This window comes from Octopus bimaculoides, chromosome 13 (genome assembly GCF_046866305.1).
Source record: "Octopus bimaculoides isolate indiv1 chromosome 13, ASM4686630v1, whole genome shotgun sequence".
Taxonomy (NCBI): Eukaryota; Metazoa; Mollusca; class Cephalopoda; order Octopoda; family Octopodidae; genus Octopus; species Octopus bimaculoides.
In genome coordinates, this window is record NC_142940.1 from 47,279,543 (window position 1) to 47,300,038 (window position 20,496).

At 34.4% G+C, this 20,496-nt stretch overlaps 1 protein-coding gene across 43 annotated transcripts in view; it reads left to right on the top strand.

The window, feature by feature from the left end:
- LOC106869699 (E3 ubiquitin-protein ligase MYCBP2) overlaps positions 1-20,496 on the top strand; it is a 185,766-nt gene that overhangs the window by 117,466 nt on the left and 47,804 nt on the right. For 10 of the 43 annotated variants that reach the window (XM_089361720.1, XM_089361741.1, XM_089361724.1 and 7 more), the window contains exons 58-59: positions 4,015-4,137; positions 8,813-8,959. The exons of 13 other annotated variants lie outside the window; for them this stretch is intronic. In XM_089361720.1, coding sequence (XP_089217846.1) covers positions 4,015-4,137; positions 8,813-8,959 — 270 coding nt within the window. The remainder of the gene's footprint in view (positions 1-4,014; positions 4,138-8,812; positions 8,960-20,496) is intronic. 20 more of the 43 variants (XM_089361728.1, XM_089361751.1, XM_089361732.1 and 17 more) reach the window with 2 other exon arrangements.

Here is a 20,496-nt window from a genome sequence, read left to right on the forward strand (position 1 = left end):
GGTAAAGAGTGTGGATTTGTTGCCGAAGCAACTTTAGCTTGTCTGTTAAATACACGCATGCATTTAATTTTTTCTTCTTCAAAACAGATTTGTTCTATTTCTACTCCAAATTTCTCATTTTTGTGTTTATTCAAGTGACAAAGCAGTAAATGAACTGTCACTGTCACTCCTTATTTTTAATCGGTCGGTTTTAGTCAGCTGAGGTGGAGCACTTAGCAATGTAGTCTTCCTGTCCCTTTGTGGTAAAGAACGAATCTGTTCTAGAAATAAGGAAGTTACCTATCTTTTGTACAGTGTATGGCTAGAGACAACTATGTTGGTTGGTTCATTATCCTCTTGTTCCTCAAAACCTTGTGTTTCAAAGTAGTCAGTTAGAATAAATGGGGTGGGGTGCACCAGCATGACCGCAGCCACTTGGCTGAAACACATAAATAAATAAATGTATATATATATATATATATATATATATATATATATATGTATATGGCATCATTTTATATTTGCTATCTATGGTTGCATGAGTTTGAGGAGTTGTCAAGTAAGTTCTGAGTGAGTTCTTATTTGGAACTGCTGCCTCTCTATATGACTTGGAAGATCCTCCATCTTGCTCATATATTTCTTTTTTTTAGCTTGGTTGGGTACCCTTCCGACTGCTAACCATTTTACAGACTATACTATACATACATACATATATATATATATATATATATAGACTACAGCAGAAGTAGTGAATGAAGTATTAATAATAAATGATAAAAGAACATGATTTGCATAATTAAATTTGGCACCTGTGCCCAGCGTTGCCTTCCTGGCACTTATGCCAGTGGCACGTGTAAAGACATTCGAGCAAGATCGTTGCCAGTGCCGCAGGACTGGCTCCTGTGCAGGTGGCATGTGAAATACACCATTTTGAGCATGGCCGTTGCTAGTACCGCCTGACTGGCCTTTGTGCCAGTGGCACGTAAAAGCACCCACTACACTCTCGGAGTGGTTGGCGTTAGGAAGGGCATCCAGCTGTAGAAACTCTGCCAGAAAAGATTGGAGCCTGGTGTAGCCATCTGGTTCACCAGTCCTCAGTCAAATTGTCCAACCCATGCTAGCATGGAAAGCGGACGTTAAACGATGATGATGATGATTTTCTTACAGTTGTTTCAGTTGAAAGAAAAAAAAAGGAAAAACCAAAAGAAAACAATGCTAAATGATGAATACTACTCTATATTCTCTTAGCATTCTCAGAACTTAACTGAATATGTCTAAGACCTTGTCTATGGTCTCTAAGCAAATGGATTTATTTATGCAGTTCATGCTCTTTTGCCATTTATTATTTAACGCTTTGTTCTGTATTTCTGCAACTGTCTGTATACAACCCCACATATGAGGATCGGCATGATATTACACTGCCTCATGGTTGCTGTTTGTGGAGATCACCAGGGATTATAGATATATTATGTCCTAATGAATGGTTATTTGCTCTGCTATGACAGCAAAGCACACATGAAATATGTGAATGTGTGTGTGTGTGTGTGTGTGTGTGTGTGTGTGTGTGTGTGTGTATATATGTATGTATGTATGTATGTATGTATGTATGTATGTGTGGTAAATCTTATCTGTACAGCTGGATGTATGACAGGTCTTAGTGAGTTTAGAGTTTCATCAAGAATATCATCATCACTCACAAGCTTATGTCATTCGTTCCCTACATATGTTTCGCCATTGTAGTTGTTTGCATCCTCTGCAGTGGATGTTCCAAGTGCAACTGGATGCTGAACCACAACAGTTTATCAGGGGAATGCTTTCAATGACAAGTGAAATGAAATGTTCCTTACTTGAAACACAGACAAGGGTTAGCAGTGGGAAGAGCATCTGGCTGTAAAGACAATGCTTTCATGAAATGTATTCTTCTAACCCATGCTGGCATGGAAAGCAAATTTAAAGTGAATGAAAATACTATTAGTTTTGGATAGTTTGTTCTATTTATTAATTTTACCGTATAGTATTTATATATCATATGATATTCTTTGGTCTGAAATTTGGTTGTGGAAGCATCTGTTTTCTTTCTGATTAGATAGTAAAAAAAAAAAAAAAAAAATTTTGGTTTGTAATTTATTAGAAATCAGTTTTTCTTTGTTTCTTAGTTTTGCTTTGCCATTTTTGGGGTGGTGCTTACATTGCAAGAGAATGGCTATATTGTTTGCTATCCGTCTATCTCTTGTCTATGATAAGAATGGTACCTGATTGGCATTGGCTTATCTTTCTGATAACTGCATGTTTTTGTCTCTTTCTTCTGTTCATCTGTCTGTCTCTGAAATGCACACACACACACATGCAGTGCCTTGAAAAAATGCATTCACTGCATTCTGTAAAATTTTTAGTGTTAAGAAGAGCAAGCATACAAACAGAGAAATCATGCTAAAACTACAAAACTTGGTCTTCACATCTATCTAGGAAGACAGTAAATTGACATGAGAACTGACCTGCACTGCGATGACCTGTCCAACTCATGCCAGCATGAGAAGCCTATATAAAGTGAAGGTTATATCATCATTATCATTTAATGTTTGTCCCCCACCCACCCAGCTGGCTGCTCAACAGTACCCAACAAGTCAGAGAACTGTGTTCTGTGTTGCTTGCTTTGTTATGGTTGCTGTGGCTGGATGCCCAGCCCAGCACACACACACACACACACACACTTTTAATTCATTTTGATTGCAAAGCATTACTGTATTTTCCAGCATACAAATCAATGTAGAATATAGTGTGAACATGTAAACATTCGAACACTGTCACTAACTTTTCAAATTCCACCTTTTTTCTCATGAAATATTTGGTTTGCCAAAGTCATCTTAGTGTCTTGGTTGACCTACCTTTTTTTTTTCTTTTTTTTAAATTTTGGTCTGAAAATCTTGGCTTGTATGCCAAAACAAAAAAACAAAAACAAAAATACAGTGTTTGTGCATGTATCCATGTGTGTGACTACATAAATCCATATCATGATATATCACTACCCCTGTCTTTACTCACATCATCAGAAGTGTTCTTACATGCCAAACACCTCATGTGAAAACATGTGATATCATTCTGACAAATGTTTTCCTCAACTGATTTCTGGGTCATTTCTGCCTGCCAGGACCCCCACAACTGCTGAACACAGCTTCCTAATTATCAACTTCATAACCCCCCCCCCCCTCTTAACCCTTTAGCATTCAAATTACTTTGTCAAATACAATGCTTATTTATTCAAATTGGTTTAAATTAACCATGAAGTATCTTGTAGCTTTGAGATTTCAGTGATGTGATTGTATGTCTTTATAGTGACATTGTAGGGCAGGTGTGAGTGGCCGAATCTGACCAGTTTGAACATAAAACATGCAGAATATATGGGCCCGATATGACTAGCTTTAAATGCTAAAGGATTAAACACACACACACACACACACACACACACACACACACACAGTTGGAGATTACTAATTTCAATTCCAACATGGTTACATTCATTATCAAACTTTAGATTTTACCCGCGAATCATGATCTTTATGCAACATCTGAGTTTTGATAAAATTTTGGTTTACTTTTGTTTTCTTCTTTCCATCATTATTTTAGATTTTGTTTCCAATTGTCAGTATTCTTTATTAAAGTTCTTTTTTAAGTTTCCCATTCAATCATTATTTCTCTTGCCTCTTACAGAAATAATTATCAACTATGATTCCATAACTCTTAAAGAAATTGTCAGGAGAGCTTTATATATAGATACATGCATACAGATACATAAAACACAAAGTCGCCCAGACATGACCACATAGGTTGTGTATTCATTACATGTCATTCAGTCAAATTGATTGGTCTGTCATCTGCTTTTTATTGATTGCTTCTATCATCAGCTTATTGATTATGGCTACAGGTCATCGTGTGTTGTTAATACTCTTTTTCTTTTCGCACTTGGTAAGAGTCTTCATCGCAATTTCTGTTCTATTTCTCTCCTTCATCATAATTCTCTCCATCTGATTTTTCAAGAGAAAGAAACTCTTAAAAGTTCAACCTTACCGCAAGCCTGTCTGGTGAAAATCCCAGCAGAAAATGGTGAAACTAAGCGCCTAGCTGCTCCTCTACTATCAAATGTGAAGACCCTCTCTGGAGGTAAAAAAACTCTCTCTCGATCAATCTTCTTCCTCTCCCTTTTTTGACTTTCTGTTGCTGATTTTTCTCTCTTTATCACTCTCACTTTTATTCAGCTATTTAATTTTGTTCGCTCACTTGCTCTTTTTCTCATCATTACTGCTGCGATATCTGCTTATCGTATTTTTGTGATATATTTTTTGAAGAATTCAATGTTCTGAAATGCAATTTAGTTGATCAATATACTTTTTTTTTATTTCACAAGAATTCACTAGCTTTGGTTGTTTATTTATTTATACATTTATTATATCTATCTATATATATATATTTATTTATTTTTCTTCACTCATTATGCACAGTTTTGGTTTAAATTTCGTTCATGCCTCTTGTATATTTTTGCCTTGTGCAGTGATTATATGGCTAAGTGAGTCTTATTTTATATCCTTGGATCTTTGAATATTTATTGATATAAAAAAAAAACAAAAAACAGAACATGTCTCCCTAAAACAAGAAGAAACCAAAAACCCCGCTCTTGTGTTGTATCCCAGTGATGTTCAATATTTTCCCAAATACTAAACAGAGATTTGGTTGTTCATTTAGTTTTTAATTACTTAATTAGCTGCTGTTATGAACAGTTCACCCATATAAATATGATAATTCAAAAGAAATGGTATCTCCACAGCTTGCAATTTATCAATAATATTATTGATTACTATTATTATTGATATTTCAGTTTTTTTTTTTTTTGCATCAATTCTCTTGTTACTTTTTTTTTTTTTTTTTTGAAGCTACTTTTTACCTTTCTTTGGTTGTTTCATATTCTTTTCTGAATTTTTTCAGTCTACAGTGCATCATTTATGGGGTGTAAAAGGGGTACAGAGTTTAAGGTTGAAAGATATTTTGGTGGAAGAATTTATTATAAAATTTATCAAATTTTCTGGCACTTTGTATGTTTTGTCCCTTTTTTTTTTTTTTTGTTTCATGTGTGTGAATTGTTTTTAAAAATCTAATATGATGTATTGGAAAAGGAACAGCGGAGAAAAATTAGTAAAAAAAAATTATTTTCTCTTAGAAGTATTTAAACCTGTTAAGCATATTTTATCTTATGGATCTCGTGATCAGTTGTATTGTAAGCTAAAATTGAGTTTCCAGTGTGGGGATTGACAAGAGAATGCTTGCACTTGAGGTGGAATAACTACTAAAATGTGTTTTTTCTTGAAATGCCACTTTGTCATCATTCCTCTTGTTGATGTATATATCTTTAGCCTGATGCATTCAAATATATACATATTTACATACACACACACACACACACACACACATATATATATAGGCATGTTTGGTTTTACAAATGAAAGAAAGAGAACTCAATGTGTGAAGCAGGGTATAGTTAATCTGTCCTCAGTTGTATAATTGCTATAGAAGGGACACAAAACCCTACAAATTCCTTTAAGTTACCTTTGATAGGTGTCTTAGCTTGAAACTCTATGATCTAATGTCAACCTTGTAACAATTCCAGTTAGTAAGAGAAAATCTGGTCAGCTATTCTTGCACCGACATGCAAATACACATGCACACACAAACCCTTTGCTCCTTATGAAGTATTAGCCATTGCTGACCTTTCTCTACTGTTTTTGACTCAGGGCTTCCTTTTACTACTACTCTCCAATTAGATACTTGCTCTGCCTTGCAGCAAGAGAAGGCCTTCCTCTCTCAATTCTCATTGGTTTTGAAATTTGAAGTTTTCTGTAACTTTGCTTTTTTTTTCTTAGTAGGGATGGAGGCCCTATGCCAAAAAAACATGGACCGCCACTCACTCTGAGAAGTGGTGGTCCATATTAATTTGGCCTCTATTCTTTGACCTGTCCAACATAAGAGGCTCTGTGCTCTGCTGGCATAGCTCTCTGGGTCACTGAGGAAAACAAGCCTTTGCACTTCAATAAGGATTGGACCTTGTGGATATGGATATATATATATATATATATATATATATATATATATATATCTATATATATATATATACACACACACAGGGTGTGGTGGATAAGTTGTCATCTAAATTATGCAAAAGGAAAATAACACTGACATCTCATTTTAACAGATATATTTACCAAAATTACATAAAAATATTTTGAAATACTTAAGAGTAAATTTATTCAATAAAATTGCCATGGCCTCCAGACAACTTCAGAATCTCTTGCAGCTCTTCTGGATGGTTTTCTTGGTTACGTTGGTCAATGCTGCCATAATCCTTGCCTTCAGTTCATCTTTGGTGTTACAAGGAGTTTTGTTGGTCTCTTGTCCAACTGTGCCCCACACATAATAATCAAGGAGGTTGCAGTCTTGGGACTTAGGTGGCCAGATGTTAAGGGTGATGTGGTCGCAGAAATTGCTTGACAGCCATGACTGGGTTCTCCTGCTTGTGTGGCATGGTGCAGAGTCCTGTTGCCAGACATAGGCTCTTCCAGCAGCCAACCTCTTGACCCAATGCAGCAATACCTCTTCCAGGCACTTGATGTAGGCCTCTGTGTTGAGTCTAAGGCCGTGTGGGAAGATGAATGGAGGCATAACATCGCCATCACTAGTGATCACTCCAGACACCATGATGTTGACTGGATGCTTGATTTTTATCCCTCTCAGTACATGTTTTGGGGACACGGAAAGCCAATGGTTGTTCTGTATGTTCACCATCTAATGCTGGCAGAAATTTTTCTCATCTGGGAAAAACCAAAGCATGTTCGGTTGGAAGGGATGCTTGAGCTTGTTCAAAAGCTTCGAAGTGTTGTCTTTTCTCTTGGCCTTGATGGCTTGGGATAAAAATTGGCCCTTTCGCTTATTGTATAAGAAATACCAAATGTCTTCATGCACTACCTGTCTGATAAGTAACTCAGATATTCCTATTTCGCTGACGATGGACCTGAATGACTTGGTGGGATCATTGTCAATTGTGGCCAGGATCTCACCAACAAATTCAGTTCTTTTCTCATCAGAATGATCAGGGTGAGTTTTCCAAGCTGCCGTACCTTTGTAATCACCATTAGACTCATCCAACTCTTTCCGAATCCTCTGCATTGTCTTCAGATTGACACCCAAACACTCTGAAATGTTCATATTAGAGCTTCTGGCATGAATACCAAGCAGTATAGCATATTACTTCCAAATTTGTGGCAGAGTGAATTGCGTCATGGTGCTGTTTTTCTCCCAGACAGTGTCCAACTGACCCTACTATACTGTATAGTCGACAAAATCAAAAATGAACAATGCTCATGCATGAAATTAAAAATATAAAATGGCAACAATTTACCCATTGCACCCTGTGTATATATCTTGAAGTATGTTTATCACCTAATAATAACTGAAAATTATACTCACAAGTTCACAGAAGCATGGCATGAATATCACATTGATGGTGCAATTTTTAAACTTTCTGATGAAATTCTCCATATTCTATGGACTTGGTGCTGTGTTAACAAGAAAAAACAGCTCATAAGCATATTATAGATTTTTTTTCAATTTTTTCAGTTCGTGCAGAAGCTAATTTGCATATTGGTATTAATTTTCTTGGTTTTTGTTGTACTGTATGATTGCATATGGTTTTTTTCACATATAAATGTATCCTTTGGTGTACCAAAGTTTAAAAAACAAAAATATTTGTGCTTCTTTGGAATTCAAGTTGTATGTATGTGTGTGTGTGTGTGCGTGTGTGTGTGTTAGACAGTGGATGGTGGAATTACCGAAGCATCTGTTCTTTACATTCTGAATTTAAATCATGCACAGGTGAGCTCTGTTTTATCTTTTCACAGCAGATAAAATAAATAAATATCAGGTAAAATTTAGATGGACGTAATTGATCATAATGTGGGAGATGTGCCCCAGCATGACCACAGTCTAATGACTGGATTCAGTAAAAGAATAGAGAAAATACAATGTCATGGTAATATAGAAGAAACTGTCACAATACAATTGACAAAACACTTTGGAGATGAATTTAGGAATAAACGTGGGGGAAAAGAATAAAATTGAGATACCAAAACGTGCTTGGAATAGCTTGTATTGAAATGTATTTTTGTATACATAACAATTATTGGAATTTGTGATGTGTTGTATTTTGTAGAACTAACAATTGCTGGAGTTTGTAAAGTGCATTTTGTAGATATAATTATTGAAGTTTGAAGTAAGATTATCTTGTAGACTTAACAATTCTTGGAGTTTGTAATGTGTTTTGAGAGCCTAACAACGGCTGGAGTTTATAATGCGTTTTGTAGAGCTAATGACTAATGGAGTGTGAAACAAGATTACCTTGTAGGCTTAACTGCTGAAGTTTGTAATGGCTTTCTGAAAGCCTAACAACTGCTAGAGTTAGTAATATGTGTGTATTGTAGACCTAACAACTGCTGGAGTCTGTATTGGTATTTTCAAAGCCTATTAGCTACTCAAGTTAATTAATCAGGTTGTTTTGTAGGCCTAACAATTGCGGGAGTTTGTAATAAGACGTGTACTTTGTGGACATGACAACTGCTGAAGTATGTTGTGAGATTGTTTTGTAAACGTTAACAGCTGCTGGAACTTGTAAAATATTTTGAAAGTCTAACAACTGCTGGAATTTGTTATGAGATTGTCTTGTGAACCTAACAGCTGCTGGAGTTTGTAAAGAAATATGCATTCCATAATACTAACAACTACTGGGGCTTTTCAGGTAAGATAAAAATGGATCGGGAGTCAAGTAAAAATCGTGACAAGTTGCAGGAGAAAGTTTCAACGAGCTCTAAGTCATCATCTTCTTCATCGTTGTTGTCATGTGGCCCATGTGGTATCAACCCTCATAGGCTAGCCTCTATTGTAGGTAAGCTCTCCTTTCTCGCTCTCTTCACTGCTCCTTGAGAATTTGTTTTTAGCTGAGGTTCTGCCACTCTTTTTCTTTCTTTTTATCTCTCTTGCGCTCTTTATATTTCTTTATACTTTTCTATACATATATATTGTTTTACCTCTCTCTCTCTCCATACCTCTCTATCTATCTGTCTATCTTCATACTTATCTATCTATCTATCTATCTATCTATCTACATACCTATCTATTTATCTGCTTCCATACCTCTCTCTCTCTATCTATCTATCTATCTATCTATCTATTCAACACCTCTGCCACTTCTTTTTGGAGCAAGATTACATGCATGACACTGGAAAGTTGGATTATATACATATACGTGTCGTCATTGTTGTCGTTGGTCAATGTTTCAGATGTTGTTGCTATTGTTGTTGTCATTTCAATATCAGCAGAAGGACAGAAATGATTTATCACCAGCTTTATTTTCTTTTAAACAATTAGTTAAATATCTCTCTTCATTTTGAGCTCAAATACTACATCATTTGAGGACATTGTTATGTTGCTCGGGTAAAAAAAACAAAAAAACTGTAATAATCATAATCGTGGGATTTATTCAGTTTCTTATACTTTTGATATGTCAGTGTTATTGGTGTTAAGCTCCTGTGAAGCACTGATTTGGCTGAGCTATGTATTCTAGCCTTGCCCATCATGTCATATTCATATAGACATACTATGTCTAGAACTACATTACTGAGTACATCTTTCCTTTTCTTCTTGCAATATGCTAAAGTGTGATGTAAAAGAGATTTATGTGCTATATCTAGTTGATTAACCACAGACAGCTTTCCTCAATATCAGTGTTCATTTTTAGTGTTTTAATTTTTAAATTTCTGAAGATGGTAACCTGGAAGAATAGTTAACATGCTGGACAAAATGCTTAGGGGCATTTCTTCTGACTTTATGTTCTGAGTTCAAATGCCACCAGGGTCGACTTTGCCTTTCATATTTTTGCGGTTGATAAAATAAGTAGCAGTTGAGTGCTGGGGTCGATGTAATCAATTTACTCCTCTCCGAAATTTGTCTGGCCTTGTGCCAAAATTTGAAACCAATATTTAAATTTACCCCCACTTTCTTTACATGTTTCTTTTCCTTCATTATATATTTTTTTTTTTGGGGGGGGGGTTCAACTTCTTTAATCTGTATAAATACTGATATGTAGATTGGAGAAAAACTATTGTGTGTTGATTAACCCAGTAGCATTCAGATTATTCTGTCAAATGTAATACTTATTCAAATTGTTTTGAATTAATCATTTATCTTGTGGCTTCAAGATTTCGATGATATTATAATTCATTTTTAGAATGAAATTGTAGGGTCAGTGTAAGATGTTGGATCAGGGCAATTTCAACATAAAAGAGGCAGAATATTTGGGCCAGGTATTGCTGGTTTAAATGCTAAAGGATTAAACTTTAGCATTTAAAAATTATTAAATAATGCTTGAAAATAAGAACATGTACTAAACCTTGGCTCAAACTCCTTGCTTGCTCTTGATTTGTTATGTCACAGTTTTTAAACAGTAATACCATTGGTTAAAGGTTTCCGGTGGTCCAGTCACTGGTTCACTCCAATTCTGATTGTGAGAATGTGAAGGGAGGGGCTGTACTTGGTGGAATTCCTTTTTGAAGAATACTAGATTTTTGTTAATTATCACATCTGTCACAGGTATCTAATGAATTATACTAACTCACAGACATAGTGTTTTGTGGTTATGGAGTTTGTTTCACAATCATAAGCATCTCTGTTCACTTTATTTCATGGTATCAGGTCGTGTACCTGAGCCCATGGTTACCTCTATGAATCAGAGTGATGAGTTGCAAGCCTTCATGCAAAAAACAGCTTCTAAAATAAATATATGACAGTTGTAAGTACAGGGCACAATATAGTAGACTAACTAAAATCTTTGGAGGTAGTGCTTTAGTATGGCTGTAATTGATGACTGAAACTAGTAAAAGAATAGTGTGTCATATATATATATGTATATCTGATGAAGCTATTGGGTAATACTCAAGCATTTCAAATATGAGTGCATTGCATCTTATAGCAGAAACAACTGTAAGCTAATGAAGTTCATAGCATAATTGTTTATGCCTTTGTCATCCCAATTTCTCATATATGTATATATATAGAAATGTACTGTATTATATATCCATTACAGCTGATCTTACCTCTCAGTTTCGCACTAAGGGTTCAACAGAGTGTTAGGTAACAGTCCAGTTATGTAACCCTGTGCTCTTCAGAGGTAGCCATTATGGAATGATATATAAATATAAATATATATCCTAATAGTGTAATATCACTTGGTGACTGGCTTTTCTGACTGTATTTGACTTGATATGCTGTGTGTAGTAAACTGCATTTTGGTTCACTTTGTAAAATTTTACATATTTTTTATATATCTTATTTAATCTTTATTTTCTTTATTTCAACCTGCTTGCATCAAAGCTGCATGGCTATGTAAACAAACTTGGTACTATTTTTTTTTTCTAATGTTTAGTGTATCTACATTTTGGGAAGGTTATTAGTACATGTTGATAGATTTCGTACCGATGTTATTGCAACTATTTTTGGTTCTTAAATATGTGTATGCATGCATACATATGTGTGTACATGTGTGTGTGTGTGTGTGTGTGTTTATATATACAAATGTGTATGGACATGCATATATATATTTGTGTGTGTGTGTATATATATATATATATATATATATATATATATATATATATATATATATGCATAATGTTTGTTGTTTTTGTGTGTGTGTATATGTATGTTTTATTTTGCATTTTTCAAGTTGTTTTTAACGTTGTCTCTCTTTTAGCTAATTACAATTTATAATATTCATAATTTTATTCCTTATTTCAATATTCTGTATTTGAATGTAATTTTGTTTTCTGAATTTTATTGTAGAAATTTATTTTCAAAGGTGTTGAAATCTCAGTTGCTTACACAACATTGAGTGCATGGTTTTTTCAGTAATAGTTCTTGGTAGGATACCTTCCAGAGGAAACGCTCACATACATGTACACTCTCACTTGCATGCACACACAATAACAGGGTAGACATTCTCTATGAGGTGTGTATAGCTTTGTTTATAATTTTAAGGCCATACACACATTCTTAATCGTGCAAACATTTATGTTTATATATGTTTGTATTTATATATGTGTGCATATGTGTATGTATGTGTGTGTGTATATATATATATATATATATATATATATATATATATATATATATATACACATACACACACACATATGCACGTGTGTGTTTGTATGTTTATGTGTATGTATGTATGTGTGTGTCTGTATTATCATTCAACACCCATTGTCCATGCTGGCATGGGTTAGATGGTTTGACCAGAGCTAGCAAGTTGGGGAGCTGCACCAGACTCCAGTCTGATTTGGTATGGTTTCTATGGCTGGATGCCCTTCCTAATGCCAACCCTCTTACAGAGTGTGCTTGGTGCTTTTATGTAGCACTGCACAGGTGTCTTTATGTGGCTCTGCATGGGCACTTTTACATGGCACTGACATGAGTGCTTTTCACCACCAGAGGGACTGGTCTGAACACTTCTGTTGTGTGTGTGTGTGTGTGTATGCGTGAAGTAAATGAATCTCTGCTAGTTTTAAGAATAAGTAATCTAGTATATTCGCTCAGCTGATCTCCCTATTCATTTAATTGTAGTGTAAGTGGCTGAGTATTTCACTGACACTTGTACCATTAACCTAATCCTCAGCCAGAACCATCATGAGGCACTGTGACAAGGCTGGCTCTTTAAAATAATAGTCCATTCGACAGGCTTCCACTGTTTCTCTTCTACTCAATTTCGTTGAGAAGCCTTGTGTTGGTTGATCTGATCTAAGAAGGTACTTGCTCAAGATGCCATACTGTGGGATGGAACTCCAAGACTTAACAGGTGTGAAGTGAACTTCTTGAACATTTGGTCATGCCTGTTTCTACTTTGGCTTTATGGATGTCTGGGAGACATTGGCTAAAAACTGTACAATATAGACAAAGACTATCAAGTAAAGAGTGGTATCTTTGAGTTAAAATCAAATGATGCTGCTTTGAAGTGTCCATTCTGTAAGTGGGGCCCAAGTGCAGCACTTGCAGGATCCCAGCAGGGATTGAATTGTAGTGTGTTTGTGTGGACAATTTCTTCTCTCAAGGGCTTGGTTTGTCAGTCTTCTAAAGTCACGTGAGCCAGGGAGAAATCAAGCTGCTTGTGAGATGGTTCTCCTGTAATGTGAACCATGGTACATTTGTACTGTAAAGAGAAATAAGCATCACATCTGTGAATGTTCCTGCAGAAAGGAAGCTGGACTGAAAAGCTACTTGTTTGCACATGATCATGCACCATTCAACGGAGCGATGGCACTCATCTGACAAGAAGATGCAATCAGCATATATGTATATATACATAATATATATTTATCATTCTTAGACAGAATGTTGTGGACAGTTTTGCCCAGCTAAGCCATCATTGGACTGCTGGCCAAAACTTCAAAGTCACTGTTAACATTCTTGTCCAAGAATAATAAATTTCTACTCTACAAAAGTATAGAGTAACCCAGATTAACGTAAAATTGTTCTCATCCTAACTGAACATAAGAGCAAATGTTGAGATATCTCAACATTTACTATATTATTTAATATATAATGTAGTAAATGTTGATGCAAAACAAAATTAGATGGGAAAATACTAGGGGAGTGCATTAACATACCTTATAAAATTCCTTTCAAAAATAGAAGATTATGGAAGTCACACTCATACATTGCCAAAATCAAAATGCAAACACATACATTTCCTTCAGTTGTAACTTGCCTGAAGACTCTGTGCACTTGCAGGCAAAATTCAGACTAGCAAAAGACTGACTTGACCAATATATATATATATATATATATATATATATATATATATATATATATATGACACATGTACATACATGTAGACTATCCTCTGCAGTGGCTCACAGAAATAATTATCATCTAATTTTATTTGACTTTGTATTTTTATAAATAATTTTGATTTCTGACATTTTTCATTAGGGTTGCTTTTGTTTGTTGTTTTTTGTATCAGTGAGATATTGGTTTTGTTGTTTTTCTATTCTTGGCTTTATTCACTCCCTTTCTTTTTTGTATTATTATTATTATTATTATTATTATTTTACAGTATCTAGCTTCTAGTTGTGTGGAAAGAATTGTGGAAAAGAATTTGTTTCTCAACTTTCCAGGAATATTGCTAAATGTTAATTAAAAAAAAAAAAAGAAACCTCACAATTTGCCATGATGTTGTCAGTGTACATTTGAGCAACTTAATTAGTAAATTAAACTAAGAGCTAAGACTTCTTTGATACTTCATTTTTTTTCTTAATTTCCATAATCACATAGTTTGTGTGCATGTAATTCTGTGCATCTGTGTTTATGTATGTGTATGTGTCCTAGTATATTTCATTCATTTTAACTGGTTTTATTTTGATTACTTCCTAGAACTGATTTTTTCGTTGATGATTCCACTCAATATGATCAAGGCATTAGAGATATTTTGTTCAAGTCCCAAATTGAGAAAAAATATTTTTTCCCTTTCTTTCTAGACATCTTCAGATATTTTTACCCTCTACTACAAGCTGCCATTCTCTTTTCCCTATGCAACTCTTCATTCATATCTACCATTCTCATTTACCACCATACATCTTTAGTGTTTCCACCACTTACTCTCTATATCTTACCGTCACCCATCATTATTCCCCCCCCCCCATTACACTGTTCATGTTTCCATTCAATATCTTTCTCAACAACCATCTCTCTTCTATTACTTAATCTTCTACCATCACCTTGTTTCACTCTGTTACACTCATTCTATCCTCTTTCATCCTTATGGTATCCACTCCCTTCTTTTCATAATCCTAGTCATATTTGCCTCCAATGACTGAAGACCGCCTTAATTTTGCAGGAGACAAAGCAACCCTTACTAGCATTAATGCCGTAATAAAATGCATCATGCACACCCTATAAAGTGATTAGCAAGTGAATGGAAATAATGTGAGAGAGAGGACTCATTAGTCTTGCTGAGTACTTGACAAACTCTTTGGTATTGGTTCCTCAATAAAATGGCAGAGTGACTCAGACAGTAAAGTGAAGTGTCATAAAACTGGTAGAAGTAGCTAAGTAGAGTATAGGTAGAAGTAGCTGAGATAAGCTGAGTATAAGTATAAGTAGCTCAGATAAGAAGAGTAAAGGTTGAAGTAGCTAAGATAAGTAAAGTGTGACAATACAGTGCTAGATTGCAGTAGTAGAGGTGAGTAGCTTAGACAGTAAAGTATCACAATACACTGGTGGAGGCAGCTCAGCTAGTAATGTGACTAACCCTTTAGCATCGAGATTTCTGTGTCAAATGTGAATCTTATATAGTCATACTGTTTTGAATTAATCATTCATTATCTCATAACCTTGAAATTGCAGTGAATGTGATTATTTTTAGAATAATATTGTAGATTAAGTGTGAGAGGCTGGATCTGGCCAGTTCGATGATAAAACATAGATTATTTTGGCCAGATATGGTTGGTTTAAACGCCAAAGTATTAAGTAGAGTAAGTGATAGTGTTCAGTGATGTCCTCCTTCATTCTGATTTCAAATCCCATTCATGTCATCCTTGCATTTCTTCCCCAGTGACTCAGTAAAAATAAGCACCAGTAGCTTATTCTGGATTGATTCGTTTTATTGCAGACCACCCTACTTTTTACACTAGTAGGCTATCTCCTTAGGTGACAAAGTAATTAGTGCACCAGTAAGCTTTCATGTGTAAAGGGTTAAATTATACCATATGTAGGGGATATTTTCTTAATGATATTTGTGTCTCCTTCTGAGTGCCATATTAGGACACATTCACCAGATCTTTTTCGTTAGGCGAATGATTAAAAAAATTTTTTTTTTTAGGGTTACTCATCTTTTTAACCCCTCAAACTGCAGCCCTCTCTAACCCACTTCCTCTTGCTAACATCTCTTATACACATTGATGTACAGCCAGAAATATGACTGTAAAATGTTTAGGTACACTACTAACCAGAAATATGATTGTAAAATCTTTAGATACATTATTAGTGCCTGATGTTGGGGAAAATGGTGGAAACCTCACTTTTTTTTATATACAGTCTAAAGAAAAGTAAATAGCTTGGGAAACGTTGTTATGCTTGTGGGAACACTGCCTACTTTTCTTTCGATAAAATAAAGGTAATTTTCATTGCCAGTCACAGTCTTGGATTATTATATTTCTTGTATGCATCTTTTAAGGATTACTATTCTGATATTAGATTCCTGTTGCATCTCTTTACTATCAACTTTGAAATTTTACTTGTATGTGTGTGTGTGAGAAGGTGAGGATGTGTATGGGTCGAATTTGTTCTTTAACTACAGATGTGTTATACCACACATCATATCAGTCATGTTCTTCTCCTACCTATACTGGTAAAACTGACAGTTCCAGGAAAGAAGAGAAATCACAGTCACAACTGATCAAGTTGTTTGCCTGCCAGGATCCTAACTGAAGGGGCTGGATTTCATCTCTGATCGCACACACGTACTGTGTTCCCACTGCAAAGATACGAAACAAACGGCATTTTGTTTTAGACAGAGATTAGACAGATGGGAAGTTATGATGTTTAAACCTTTTTTACTTAATCATTTGTGATGTCTCTGTTTCTTTTTGGAGTATCATCATCCACTCTTATTTTTAGGGGTTGTAAAATGAAAGCTAAATTTCCCATTGGTTTGAATACCAGTCTCTTTAGCTTTAGCTTGGATACCAGTGTTTGATCATTGATCACTATGAGCACATATCATCAAGATTATTAGAGGCATTCCAACATTGTTCATTCCATTTATTTTTTTTATTGTGTACGTTATCCAGTTTGACCTTTCTTTTAAGGCAGTTGCAGTGTGACTTGGAAGTTTTGCTTCTAGCATGTAGGGGATTCTTATTTACTCACTTATGACACTTTTCTTCCATCCCAATTTGTTTCATCTAAGTTGTTTGCCATCTTGATCTATTATGATCTCTTCATTTATTTATTTTCTTTGCATGAAATAATTTTTTCTTGATGGAATTTTCTACTTTTCATATGTTTATAATCAACTAACACTGCTTACTTATAATAAAATGTTTCATTTTAAAGTAATTTAAGGTGTCACAACTAGGTGGGTTTTTTTTATTGTATACATACTATTTTACTTCTTTACCAGATTAATAAAACAACATTGGTATATGATGGTATAATAATATAATACAAAATAAATTTAATGATAAATAAGACAATAAAATATAACAAAATAATAATAAAATTACAGCTTTATTTGTAAGATTACTGGGAGAAATGCCATTTGGATTATTTGAATCTTAAGATAATAAACACAAATTTTGAATATCATTTTTTAAAAATCCTGTTGTCTAACTGAACATTGCATGAATGTTGTGCTTGTATATATATATATATGTATATATATATATATATATATATATATATATATATATATATATATACATATATATATATATATTTATTTTTGCTATATCTTTGTATATGCATTTTAAATACTTCCTGTGATATCTCTTGATTATAATATGGCTTCTTTGTAACCATAGAAATATTTGATGTGTATATTGTTTATATCTACTTTGAAATTTTAAAGCTAATGACATACACTTCTCCTCTATGTGTGTGTGTGTGTGTGTGTGTGTGTGTGCGTGCGTGCATGCGCATGTATACACACATATATGCATACATTGTGTATCTATAATATATGAGTCTGTAATATACACTCATTGCATATCTATGAGTCTGTAATATATATATATGCATATATCATAGACATATTGTGTATCTATGTGTCACACACATATCTATGATATATGTGTGTCACGCACATACATTGTATATCTGCAATATGAGCTTGTATGTGTGAATCTATGATATATGTATGAGACTATAATATATGTATGAATGTATGTATGCACCAGTAATATTCTTATATGTATTTATATATGATTTCGAATTACATGTTCTATTATGGTTAGTATTAAATGTTTACATATTCTTTTTGTTTCAGTTGTGAACATATTTTTGTTGTTAGTAGTGGTGGTGCTTAGCAGAATTGGCAGGATGTTGACAAAATGTATTGCAGTATAGAGTTACGTTACGTTGATCTCATTTTGAATCTCAGTTGACCTTTCATCTTTCCAGACTTGGACTAAATAAGAACCAGTGTAATGCTGGTGTTATTAGATGGGATTAGCTATTTCCTGTCACATCATGTCTAGCCTTTTAGTGAATAAAGAAGCAATGTGTGACACAGTTAGTAAAACAGTGGGGAAATCTCAGTAGAGGCGTCTAAGATTTTCATCTTTTTTGGGTTGATAAAGGATATATCCCAAAGGTGACCCCCACCCCCCAATTTGTGATTGTATCTATGTTAGAAATAATAATAATAATAATAATCTTTGCTGCTATAGGCACAAGGCCTGAAATTTAGGGAGGGGGCATAACTGATTACATTGACGCCAGTACTCAACTGGTACTTATCGATCCTGAAAGGATGAAAGGCAAAGTCGACCTTGGCAGAATTTGAACTCAGAATGTGCAGATGAATGGAATGCCGCTAAGCATTTTGTCTGGCATGCTAACAATTCTGCCAGCTCACCGCCTTCGGATATAATAATAATAATAATAATAATAATGGTCATTGAAGAAGGTGAACTGTTATTGTTGGAATCCTGGGGTCTATACATACGAAGCTCACAAACTAGTTTGAAAAGGTAAATGTGAAGACAAACTCACGAACATAAAATAGCGTTGATTGGAACGGCAGAAATCTTCCACAAAGTTCTTGAAATCTAAATGGAGGAGGTTACTATAGCTCACTGGCTGAGGACAGCTGACACCTTGTTTCATCACCCAGTGAAGGTGCTGTGTTAAACAGTTGTAGGAATGATGATTTCTTTTATTTGTGAAGGGGTTTCAATCAGGGAGGACATTACAAGGACAATTTACTATGTATGGGGGTTACATAAAAGATGTGGAGAAGAAAGGGAATAATTATTATTATTATTATTATAACTGAGTGGGGATTGTGTTATAGCAGTGTTAGTGTCTCATTAAATGGCTTACAGTAATAAGTTACATACTTTTGTGTTATAAGTTCAAATTTAACTGAGGTCAGATTTGCTTTTCTTCCTAATTAGGGGCTAGTTGTAGTTTGTAGTCATCACAACTGACTACAGTTTTTTATCCCTAAAAATATTTCCTTTTATATTGTATAATTTACATATTCCCTTATTGTTGTTCAGCTCTAGGATATCAGTGATAAAACTCACAACCTGTGATTGAAGGTATACCAGATATGACCATTCCATTTATATTTCTGTTTTTGAGACAATATATATAGGACTACAACATCTAATGTGTCCTTTCTTAATTCGAAAGGAGATACACTACAATCTGATTGAGATTTAGCTGTTATTTCCATCATAATGAGCCTGCTCTGTGAGGTAGGCTATAGATGAGTTGGGTACCTGGTTTATCTTATATAGATGTGTTATTTGCATAATTTGGATTTATATAATCCCAAGTTATGTATATATTTATGGCTACTTCTGTTTTAATCTGTAGTGCTGCTGTTAATAGTGTACTTGTTGATATCAAGCAATAATGTAATATGTTATGTTTAATATATATTATAATCCTTTCTACTATATGCGCAAAACCCTTTGTACCATAGGTAAAAGGCTGAAATTTGTGGGGGGAGTGAGCTAGTTGATTACATCACCCCAGTGCTCAACTGGTACTTATTTTGACATCCCTGAAAGGGTGAAAGACTAAGTTGACCTCAGTAGAATTTGAACCCATAAGATAAAACCTGGAGGAAGTGCTGCAAAGGATTTTGTCTGGCATGCTAACGATTCTGCCAAAATGAATTTATATGTTATAAGAATGTCTAAACTTTCAAGTGCACATGAAATAATTCTTCTTTGGAACAGTGGATCTTAAAGCACATATGGCTGTATAAATAACAGCATATAAATTTTTGGTTGTGAAACCTTTTTGGATAGTAAAAGTTGAATGCTGTCCATAATAGGCTCCTGCCATTGGTATAGGAGATATTGGTTTGTGTCTTGTGGCCCGCTTTTGACATTTTCCATTTTCTATCCAAAAGAGGTTTCAACCCAGTTATTTACATGCTATTATTTATAGCTGTATATGCTTCAAGATTCACTTTTCCAAAAAATGTATTTAGTTTCTGTCATCAAATTTTGATTGTATTTTTTTCCTATTGCAAGGAATTCTGTAAACCAATTTTTTTTCTACAGGTTTCAAATTTCAATGTTACATGCACCCAAGCCATCCCTCAAACCACACTATGCTTATTTAATATTTTTTATTTTATTATCATTTTAGTGTCTCCTGCAATTTTTGTTTTCATTTTATTATTATTATTATTAT